The sequence below is a fragment of the Macrotis lagotis genome, chromosome X, assembly GCF_037893015.1.
Source record: "Macrotis lagotis isolate mMagLag1 chromosome X, bilby.v1.9.chrom.fasta, whole genome shotgun sequence".
In the NCBI taxonomy this organism is placed as follows: Eukaryota; Metazoa; Chordata; class Mammalia; order Peramelemorphia; family Peramelidae; genus Macrotis; species Macrotis lagotis.
In genome coordinates, this window is record NC_133666.1 from 467,879,395 (window position 1) to 467,891,855 (window position 12,461).

At 34.7% G+C, this 12,461-nt stretch overlaps 1 protein-coding gene across 1 annotated transcript in view; it reads left to right on the plus strand.

Annotated features, from left to right (window-relative positions):
- RAB31 (RAB31, member RAS oncogene family) overlaps positions 1–12,461 on the plus strand; it is a 196,042-nt gene that overhangs the window by 91,932 nt on the left and 91,649 nt on the right. The window contains exon 3 of the mRNA XM_074201263.1: positions 5,147–5,228. Coding sequence (XP_074057364.1) covers positions 5,147–5,228 — 82 coding nt within the window. The remainder of the gene's footprint in view (positions 1–5,146; positions 5,229–12,461) is intronic.

Consider the following 12,461-nt stretch of genomic DNA (forward strand, 5'->3'; position numbering starts at 1 on the left):
GATAGCCATAGTTTTATCTTGGAATTGAGCCATGCTATAGAATTCAGTGCTATTTGATTCTTAAAAGCAAAGATGATCCATTTAGAATCATAAAATTTTATAGTTCAGTAATTTGGAGTCCAGAAAGGTGTGGTTAAGGTAACACAGCAAATTTATTATAGGACTAGAACTTCTAACTCTCAATATGATGCTCTTTTTTTATTAATAACTTATTGCTAAGCACTTTAAGTTTCAAAAAATGGTATTCCTCACAACAGCCCTGTGAATGATTTATTACTATTATTCCCATTTATAAGGAAACTAAAACTCAGTATTTATAAGGAAACTGAAAGCTGTGACTTCCCCATAGTCATACAAGTAATCTATATCATATCTGGGATTTAAGCCAAAAGCTCTGGTTCCAAATCAAAATTCTTTCCTGTACAGCAAAGGCTGTCTCTGTTCTTATTTTCCTCTTGTTAGTGGAACATTTTCAGTGTAGGCAGGACTCTAACATTTTCTCTTTCCTAAATGTCACTGGAGGACTAAGTCCTTGGCTCCATGAATGATTGGATATATCCCAAACAGTCCCATTCTCTAAACTAGAGTTGAGAGAAGAAACAGCCTGTGGAGTTTGAATCATCCCTATATGGCTGACCCCAGAGGGATTTGGGGAGGGTTAGAGTGGAAGGGATGGTTCAATTTTGCCAAACCCTTTAAATACATGAGAAGGACCATCATGGGCAGGGAAGATATCCCTTTAGTACTGGAATGAACAGGATATCAACCTGAATATAACTTTGACAAAACATGATGTTATTGATCAGAGTTCCATATACTGATCAGGGACAAATTGTCTTCTTGACCACTGGACTTGCTTCTATATTAGACCAGAGATGAGTAAAACCATATCACTACCTCTGTGAGGCACTTCATTGGCATCCAAAGCTGGGATTCTGAGGGATCAGGGGAGACTGTCAAAGATCTTTGAATAACTATAGGATCGGCCTCTGACTAGAACTCTGTGGCAACAGAGATACCTACATGGAGACTAAACATAGGGGTATGAGCTGGAGTCAGCTCTAACCAGTTGTGAAATTTTCAGTGTGAGCATTTACACTTTAATCAGCAAAATACTACCAACTGGGAATTCATTTATTGTCTTGGTGATTATCTAGACTGTAAATTAAACCTCAAAGTATGTTGTTCAATATTTACTAATGCACCTCTGACTAAAGGCCAAACTACATGATGCAGGTAGAGGAGGAGGAGGACCCAGTCTCTGCAGGGGAGCTGTAGGAGGAGCAAATATAAAGTTCAGTGTAAACCAGAACCATTAACTGGCTTCAGCTCAGCCTCCTAAAACCTTCCAAAAGAGACTAGTCTTGAGGAACTTCATCAGAAGCACCAAATAGGTCTCTGGATACGTATTCTTCATAGGCAGGCAGCATTATTAATAATATTTGCATTATTCATCTATCAACAAATATTAAGTGCTCAATATGCATCAGGTCCAATATACCAGGCACTGGAAGGTACAAAGAAAGGCCTCAACAGTCCCTGCCTTCACCATCAAATAGTGAAGACTACAAACAAGAAAATTTACAAATCAGATATAATCTAAAGGAAAATCAGGTTTGTTGTCATTGACCTGTAAATAAACTCATTTGTTCTTTCAGTATTATGAGTCACATAAAGAGAACTGGTGACACCACCAATTCAATTCAATTCAGCTCAGTAGACATAAATAATTAGTATTAATTCATAAATAAATATCTGCTAGGTCCAGGCACTATGCTAAGGACTGTCAGATAATGGAGTTCTCCAGATTATCTAAATTTAATCTGACAATAAAACTATGGTTGATGAATGGGCTACTTGTGGGGTATATATCAATCATCATTTGTGAAATTCATACAAATTCAATAAAACTTTACTATGTGCTTATTCTCTACAAGGCCCTCAGTATTCAAAGAGTAAAAGTAGCATATATCCTAACTTCAAAGAATTACATTCTTGGGGTTGGGGGGATGAGGAGTATGACATGAATCTAGGTAAGGTGATGTGTCAGTAAAGTGAGATGGGGGCAAAGGAGAAATCTAAACAAAATGCTCTAGGAAAATTTGAGAATAAAAAAAAGACTTTCAGCTCAAAATATCAAGTAAGGCCTAAAAGATGAGATGATGAAGCTTCAAGGAAGCGGGGGGAAGCTAGGTGGTGCAATGGGTAGAATGCTTCTCTTGGCAAAGTCAGGAGGACCTGAGTTCAAATGTGACCTCAGACCTTTGGCACTTAACTAGCTGTGTGACCTGGACAAATCACTTAATCCCATTTATCTCACCAAAAAAAAGGGAAGAAGACATTGCCCACATATGGGCAACCTGCCAGAAAGTTCAGCAACAGGAAACAGTTTGTCTGATTTGATAAACAGCTAGCAGTCTAATTTGGCAAAATGGAGAATGCATAGAGGAGAGTAATGTGAATAACATTACCAACAGTAGGTGGAAACCGGATGAGGGGACTTTAATATCAGGCCCTTTCTTAGAGACAATAGAATCATCAATGGGTTTTGAGCAGAGAAATAGCTTGGTTAAGATGTTAAGAAAATAATTTTGGCAGCAATTGGAGGATTAGTTTGAAAATGGAAGTCCCAGGGATATACTTTATTTTCCAGCTGCAGTTTTGTATCTGTGTATTTTTTTTTTAAGTTAGATGGCCGCTATTTAAATTTTTCTGGACAAAAAAAAGAGGGAAATTTATAAAACCAGTTAAAGAGAGGGCATTTCAATTGAAGCTATCAGTTTAAAAAAAATAACTCGCATTTCCATAGCACTTTAAGGTTTACAAAACATTTTAAAATGCCTGTCTCTTATCTGTTTGATCTGTTGTCCAGAGTTGCCTTTGTAGAATACAACTCTCCTTTTTTAGAAAACCTTCAAATTGTGTGTGTGTGTATTTATGTGTGTGTGTATGTGTACGAAATCACTCATTAAAAGGGATTAATGTTTCAGCATTTATGATGCACCATATAATCATGCCCAACGAAGCTCACAAGCCAGAAAGGTTGGGGTACACTTCCACTTCAGTTGTCAATTACAATGAGACAATAAATTTTCTGCATCCATCACTATGTTTCTGTTTACTTCTGAACTATTTTGTACTTATTAGGAAATTTGTTGATCAATTGTTTTCAGTCATGTCTGACTCTTTATGACCCCATTTAGAATTTTCTTGGCAAAGACACTGGAGTGGTTTGTCATTTTATTGATGAGAAAACTGAGGCAAACAGAGTACAGCCCAGAGTCACACAAAGATAAAGGGTCTGTTTGGCGCTCTGTTCATTTCTTTGCCTAGTTGTCCCATTATGAAGTATATTTAAGCCCAGAAGAATATAAGTTGATGTTATTTCTTTTTTATTTTCACTGGGGGAATGAGGGAGAAAGCCACCCTTAGTGAAGGGAAGCCAAAAGGAGGTGGTGAGGCAAGGTGGAGAAGGATATCCTCCTTCTTATCTCACATGGAGTCAGCCTAGATGGACAGAGTTATGAGTCATGAGGGAGGGGCCCAAAGTGGAATATGTCAATTTAGAGTCTAAGAAAGGGGGTCAAAGTTGGATTTTAGAGGTGGAAAGGCTTTGTGGGGAAAAAAACACAACAGGTTATACAAGTATAGATTAGTAGGATTCCAGTTCAAATTATATATGGGGGCATCTAGGTGGCGCAGTGGATAAAGCACTGGCCCTGGAGTCAGGAGTACCTGGGTTCAAATCTGGTCTCAGGCACTTAATAATTACCTAGCTGTGTGGCCTTGGGCAAGCCACTTAACCCCGTTTGCCTTGCAAAAAACCAAAAAAAAAATTATATATGAAGAAACATATGGGCAGTGGGCAGGTGGGTTCATAGAATAGAACTACTTTGGTATTATTATTGAATGCAGGACTGAAGCTATCATACTTCTCTATCCTCTCAAGAGCCATCCCTTGTAACAAAGAAGGAAAAAAAAATCAGCAAAACTAACCAACAGATTGAAAAAGTCTGGTGTTATATTCATAATTCCACACCCCTAGCTTCCTCACCTCTTCAAAGAAAGTGAGGAGATACCTTTTCATAAGGCAGGGTTCTGTAAGCATTGGTCATCGGATCAAAGGAGTAGGGCCTCTGGTGTACCTGAAATTCTAATATTTAAGGAGTATGATTCAAAAAAGGAATTAGAAGAAAGGCAAGGAGAGAATATGTTGGCCATTGAGAAGGTACATCTTGTAAAAAAGATGTGGAGGAAATTCTTCATTTCTTGTGAAGTCTTTCAGTACTTTAGGGAATTGCCTCCATACTTTGCTTTGTACCTCCTCAAATTTATCTAGTTCATGGACAATAGATATAGAGTCTGTCCCTGGTCTTGTACTCAAAGACCTCAGTTTGACTAAGCCCTAATAAAATCTTCAATAAATTTCCAAGAACTGGTTTTTCCTTGGTCTTGTCTTCAGGAATCCAGGGTCCCATAGCAGAGGAGGACTTTAGGGAAGTCTTTTATATGAAATAAGAAAGAGTAGGTGATCATATATGGATATTACCCAGGAAAAAATGAGGAAGAAAGAAAATGTATCATTATTTCTTGAGGATCCTACATTTTTATTACAGTTAATAAATATATTTGTTATATCCATAATTCAGCAGGTACAAAGGCTGGGGAATAGAGATAATGGCAATTTTGTAGTTGCTATTAACTTTGAATTTACTCACAACATAGCACATTAGATGAGCCATTTTGCCATTTCTACTGTTGCCATGACAAAACTGTAATAGTATCAACATATCAAGTTGTTTGGAAATCAAATTTGCTGTGGTATTTGTTTTTTTTTTTTCTTTTTAAAAATACATGGTTTTTTTTTTCCAAGAGCTGAAAAATATTATGCACACTACAACAGGATTGCTAGAAGAAACACAGTCCATCAAAATGTATAAAAATAATTTCCTAGATTTTTTAAAACAGACCATTATTACATTGGCATGGAAGGCCCAAGATTCTTTTCAGTGACAGGCAACCCCAACTATTCTTTTTTCTTCTTAGGGGTTTGCTCAAGAAACCAGAGGTCTGCTGAAGAGTAGAGGGGGCTTTTTTGAAGCCTAGTGATTTACAGGACTAACCTAGTGTTGATTCTTAATTACAGTGCTTCTTTCATGACTAAAACTGTGCCTTGTGGAAATGAGCTTCATAAGTTCCTCATCTGGGATACAGCTGGTCAGGAACGTGTAAGTACCAGTAATTCCTATAAGTTCCTTAGTCATTGTTTTTGTTTTTGAAAGACATTTTTAGAGAATAATATCATTTAAAGAACTCATCATCAGACAGCAGGGGAGGGGCGGAAAATACTAAGAATAAAAAACACCATTTGCTATGTATATATCTCTATGTATTTACTATTGAGACATAATTATAATCTATGTTAGAAGTGAAGAGGAATGCTCTGGATAAATGAAACACATGCATAGATGGACATTCTTATTTTAGATCAGGTGAAAAATCTTACCTTTACCTCCCAAAAGTGGATCTTATATGACAGAAATAAGACAGTATGTGGCATCATAAAGCATCTCCTGGATTTGAAGTCAGAAGTTAGTCTGTCTGCCACATAAAAACCCTACCTTTTCTTTGTATCTTTAAAATGAGGAAAATAATCATAAACTTTTTTTCACAAGTCTAGTTGAAGAATCAGATGAGATATTATATGTGAAACTCTTTAAAATTATGAAATACTTTATAAATGAATGAGGCAGTCAGTAACTATTTAGTACCAGAACCTAGGTTTTTTTAAAAAAAAGAGGCAAAAGACAATGCTTATCCTCAAGGAACTTAAAATGTAATAAGTGTAAAGTGGTTACTCTTCCTCTGCTATAGGTATCTGGCCCTTTTCAGTTTAGTAGGTTATTCTTAAGAATTGCTATCATCCATAGTTCATCACTCTGAGGTTAATGTAGTGGCGGTGGGGTCTTTCCAAATTTAGATTGGTCCTTGATGGCAGAGGCAGTCCTTCACCAGATCCATATTATAATACTTTCTAGGCTGTTAGAACCTGTTAGAGCTTATACTCCACTGGCATAATCTTTGAGAAATCAGTGTCACCTTTATACCCAGATATTTATTAGTGGAGTGGGTTTTTATTATAATAAGAAAATTGACCTTTCCCTTCTCTTGTCCATGTTATGTTGATAGTACTAAAATTAGCAATGATAAAGGAATTAGCCACAAAGAATACAAGAAGGGAGAAGGCTGACAAATTCATAAATTGGACCACCAGTACTTGAATAATTATTTTGATTTGTGTAATTTTCATTTTGAGTGAATTCTTTTTAAGAGCAACTTCCCTAAGTTTTATATGTCAGGATATTTTTAAAAAGATATTCTTCTTTCATTAAATACTATTAGATTTGCTTTCCATCCTACAAATGCCAATCACATCAGTGTGGAAAAATACTGGGAATCAATAAATCTGAGTATAACCCAGAAAATCCTGATTTTCATCTTCATTAATGATGTGGTCAAATTACTTAATCTACCTCATCTATGAAATGGGAATAGTAATGCTTTCACTATAAACCTCAAAGGACTGTTGTGAGGCAAGTGTTTTTCAAACCTTAAAAGTGTTATATTAATGTGCATCTTTTCTTTCTGCCAAATTTTTATTGTTATACATAATTAATATTATTTTCCTGAAACTCTGGGCACACACAACTTCTGGGACTACTTAATTTTTTTCTTTTCTTCTGGTTAGATTTTTTTATTGGAATTTCCCTGTCTCACCTATTCACAGTTCTGAGCCCAATGCTGAACACCTTAGAAGTTCTAATCTGATCTGTTTCCAATCTGATCTAGTTTTCATCTCCTTAGGCTTGCCATATTGGTGATAGATCTATTCTTCCAGTCAGAAGGATGGGAGCACAAATCCAGCCTCAGACACTTGCTTTGTGACCATGGACAAGTCATTTAACCCTGATTGCCTCACATCCAGGGCCATCTCCAGTCATCTGGATCCATATCTGGAACCAGACAACTCTGGAGGAGAAAGTGAAGCACCCCTCACTCAAATCCAATTTATGTGCTTGTCATGGCAGCACCTCCCTGATGTCATGGTCTTCTTTGAGAATGAAGGACAAAGCATTATCAGACATTATGCAGACATCCAAATATTGTTAGCTTTATTGCAACTCAAAACTACATAGTTCAGCCTATCAGTTTCAACCTTATTGAAAGCAATGATTACAGGTGTGTTCCATCACATCTGATTAAATTTATTATTATTATTTTAAAATACATATTTATTTACATTATTTAAAATTTATTTTAAAATACGTTATTTAAAATACATATTTATTGTGAACTTTAGCCAATAACAATGTTAATTAAGTTTAAAGTTTAATGTCATACATTTTATTTTAAAAAATAACAACTATTTATTTCCCTTAGAATTCCATTCTCTACTGAGCAACTACAACAGTAATAATAATAAAAAAAACCTTCATGAAAAACATGAGTAGGACAGAAAAACAAATGAGCACATGACTACATTTTAAAGCCATCACCTCTCCCAGTAGGTTGGGGTAGCATGCCTTTGGAATCATGATTTGTCATTGTGGTGATCAGAGTTCTGAAGTCTTTCAAAGCTGCTTTTTCTTTAAAATATTGTCATAATATAGGTTGTCCTCTTAGTTTTCACTTCACTTTGCATCATTTAATAGAGATCTTCCTAGTTTATGCTGAAACTGTTCATTTTATTATTTCTTGTAGTTCAAGAAATATTCTATTTAATAATATTCTAGTACATTCATGTATTTAGTCATTCTCCAAAAAATGGGCACCCCTCCTATTTTTAGTTTTTATTTTTGTTTTTTTGCTGCTATGGAAAGAGTTGCTATAACTATTTTTGTACATATAGATCTTCTTGTACATTTTTTGTACATATAGATCCTTTTCTATTTTCTTTGATCTCTTAAGAGTCTAATAGTGGTTTGGTTAGTTCAATGAGTATAGACAAGTTAGTGACTTTTAGGATATAGTTCCAAACACTTGTACACATGTATATAGCACTTTCCAGCTTACAAAATACTTTTCTAACAACAATCCCATTAAATACTTATGTTATGTATTATTATTATTATTCCCATTTTACCAGATGAGGAAACTGAGGTCCAGAGAGGCTATTATTATTATTATTATTATTTTTGACCAAGGTCACAGAACTGACAACTATCAAAGTTAGGATTTGAACCCAAATCTTCTGATTCCAAATAAAGAACAAATATTTCAGAGTATAGGTGCTTGCCTTGCAAGGAGAAAAATAATATTGATTTAATTTTTCAACAAAATGAAATCTCTGTTTGAACTTGAGTATTTCATGTCTGCCTATGTGTTTCATGGCAGCCTTTGAAAGAGTTGGTTTATTTTGATGAAATTTGTCACTAAGCTGACAAAAACTGGTATGATATTATAGATTTGCTGTTGAATTCATCATCTTGAAGTGAAATAGTGGCTAATCAGAGTTTCCAAATGACCCATATTTGTAATGATTTTTAATGGATTTTCATGAAAAATATGTAGGTGGAGAGGCCACAGAGAAATATGATTCATTGAACAAAATTTTTTTCCCCTTAAACTCAGTTAGCAAATGTTTAAAATGTGTGATTTTAAAATAAAGATGGAAAAATATTGTTTACTTAAGGAAACTAGTCCTATATTTTATAGTCATAATACATATTTCTTTTTGTGTGAGAGTTCTAGTGTCATAAACAATGTGTGGAGTATTAAATTTTTAGAATTAGATGCTATGTGAGAAGTATTTAGTCAGCCTTTATGATTTCTCTGATCTATTTAATTCTTTCACAGCAATGATTTAATTATCATTAAGCTTGGCAGAGGGTTTGCCTTGTTTTAGTTTGAAGTCTTTCCAGCAATGAAAATTCTTCAATCTTTCTTGGCAGCTTGTTGACTGCCTTAATTGTGCTTGTAATGAAGTGGCCTAATGCTTAATCTAAAAATAAATTTCCTGCTATAGCCCATGCCCAATGCTATTTGTTCATTCTCATTAATTAATGAAAGATTCCAGTTCTTTTTAGCATCTATAAATATTTGCCATTCCTTCTCATGACTCTAGACTGTACATAGTCACTTTGATTTGTGCTAACTTCTTTAGAGGTACTAAAAAAAAATAGTATGGACCTAGACTTCCTTCTTCTGTAAATAAAGAATGACAATTCTTGACCTGTTTCACTGTACATAGAAGGTCATTAATAACATGGAGTGATTTATATCATCATAGCATTACATTTAGAAAGACATTAGAATTCACCAAAACCAACCCCTCATTTTATAGATTAGAAAACTGAGTATCAGAGAAGTGAATTGAATTGCTCAAGGTCACCCAGGAGACCAGGGATTCAAATCCAGACTTTCCATCTTCAACTCTAGCTCTCTTCTACATAGCAAGTAGATCATTCTGATTAACATGCTATTATTTTTAAGTGTTATTGTCCAGTAATCACTAGAATAATTCTCTGTTATAATTGATGCATGTTTCATATTTCCTAAAAGAGCCTTAACTCCACCTCGTAAATATAAAACCTGGTCTTGTATTTTATTTATCATCATCCTCAGAAACAAATGTGTGTGTATCATGTATATTTATATTTTTGTTATTGTTATTGACTTATATAAGTCTGATGCTTTGTGGTTCCATTTAGGTTTTCTTAGCAAGGATACTAAAGATGAAGCATACTATTTATCTCTAGAGAAATAATGGTATTGATTGTATATAGCATATAGCATGCTATTTTTCACTTTCACTTTTTTCTCTTATTTCAATTTTGTACAAAATGACTAATATAGAAATGTTTCACATAAATGCACATGAATAACCTATATTTGCTTACTGTCTCACAGGGAGGGGAGGGGAGAAGGATGGGAGGAATTTTGGGGGAGATAAGGAAGTAGGATGGGACTAACTCTGAGCTCAAAGCTGTACTTCCCATTCACCAATAAATCTCAGGGAGATGAAAGTCAACTTACTGGCACCACACAATCCAGAGGTTAAAGAGGTAAGTATTTAGTATTCTCCATGTTGATAGTGAATGAAGAACAAGTGCTGACAACAGCATTTATAATCAATGTATTTGCCAACCACAGCAGCCCAATGAGCTCCAGAATGGATTACCCAGGAAGGTTAAAAATAAGTGTCAGTATTAACCTCACTGTTGTTTATCAGGAGAATACTTTAAAAATCAAAATTTTAAGGTTCTAGGAAGATTGAAGAAGAGGGGAAACTAATACTTCTGTCAGAAAAGGTATAGATAGAACTCCACAGCCACAACCACTTATCCGGTCTCCAATCCACTGGCAGGATGCATCTTATTCCATCAGAAGGATTGAAAACAAATTAAAAAGCTTCATAAAATCAATCATGTCCGTTACTAAAGCTACTTTTCTAACTGACCCTGGGTACCTTGGAAATTTGTGTTGGGTAAAATTTCATGGATTGCGAAAAATATGTGGATTACAGTAAGAATGAAATAAGATAAAGCATTTGGACAGATATAGAAAACAAGATATAGGGTAGAAAAAAGCTGACCTTTAAATGTATGAAAGAAAAAAGAGAACCAATAATAACTAAGCTAAGACCACATATAGAAAGAAAATAAGTTAAAAATCTCTCAAAATCAATCTCTCAAATTCAAAACATTAATATTTAAGAGGGAGAAGAGTCACAAGCAAGAGGGTAAATGATAAAATGACTAAATTAAACATTTTAACTTAAAAAGAAAATAGCAAGCCCTGTAAAGTAATATTTATCTCACTCCATAGATGTTTGGAATGAATTAAAAAAAATTTTTTTAATCCTACAATTTTCTCCCCATCTTGATTCCCTCCCCACCCCCCACAGAAGGCAGTTTGATAGTCTTTACATTGTTTCCATGCTATACACTGATCAAAATTGAATGTTGAGAAAGAAATCATATCCTTAAGGAAAAAAATAAAATATAAGAGATGGCAAAATTACATAATAAGATACCTTTTTTTTAAAAAAAAATTAAAGGTAATGGTCTTTTGTCTTTGTTTAACCACAGTTCTTTCTCTGGATACAGATGGTATTCTCCATCACAGATACCCTAAAATTGTCCCTGATTGCTGCACTGATGGAATGAACAAGTCCATCAAGGATGATCATCACCCCCCTATGTTGCTGTTAGGGTATACAATGTTCTTCTGGTTCTGCTCATCTCACTCAGCATTAGTTCATGAAAATCCTTAAAAATAAGTGTTAGTACTACAGTAATTGTCAGGTTTCTCTGAATTCCCATCCCTCCTGGTTTCTAATAGAACAATAGTGTTGCATAACATACACATACCACAATTTGTTCAGCCATTCCCCAACTGATAGACATTCACTCAATTTCCAGTTTTTTGCTACCACAAACAGGCCTGCTATGAATATTTTTGAATAAGCGATATTTTTACCCTTTTTCATGATCTCTTCAGGATACAGTAGTGGTATTGCTAGATCAAAGGGTATGCACATTTTTATTGCCCTTTGGGCATAATTCCAAATTATTCTTCAGAAAGGCTGAATGAGTTCACAGCTCCATCAACAATGTATTAGTGTCCCAGATTGGAATGAATCTTAATACATCTTTAACCTATGGACTGTGAAGCATCTTTCATCTCCCTGAGATTTCTTGGTGAATGGGGAAGTGCAGTTTTGAGCTCAGAGTTAGTCCCATCCATCCTACTTCCCTATTCCTATCAAAATTCCTCCCTTCCTTCTCCCCTCCCTTTCCCCCGAGACAGTAAGCATTCAAATAGAGGTTATACATATGCACTTAGGTAAAACATTTCCATATTAGTCATTTTATAAAAGAAATTGAAATAAGAAAAAAAGTAAAAGTGAAAAATAGTATGCTATCTGCCATATTCAGTCAATATCAATTAAATTAATTTTTCTGGAGATGGACAGTATGTTTCATCCTTAGTTCCTTGGGATTGTCTTGGGATCATTGAATTGCTGAGAATAGGTAAAACATTCAAAGTTCTTCATTAAATAATATTCTTCATTAAATAATAATTACATACATGTAATTCTAAGTTTTTCCTAAAATCATCCTGCTTGTCATTTATTCTATCACAATATTCCATTACAATTATATCCCACAGCTTGTTCAGCCATTCTTATTATTTTTATTTTTTATTTTTTTTGGCTAGGCAATGGGATTAAGTGACTTGCCCAAGGTCATACAGTTTGGTAATTATTAAGTGTCTGAGGTCGGATTTGAATTTAGGATCTCCTGACTCCAGAGCAGGTGCTCTATCCAGTGCATCACGTAGCCACCCCCTTCTTCAGCCATTCTTAAATTAAATCTTTAAATGGTGCAATATTGCCTCTTCAGCTATCTTTTTCAGTAAATTCATACAAAAATCATAAACGGGGAAGTATTAGTGTA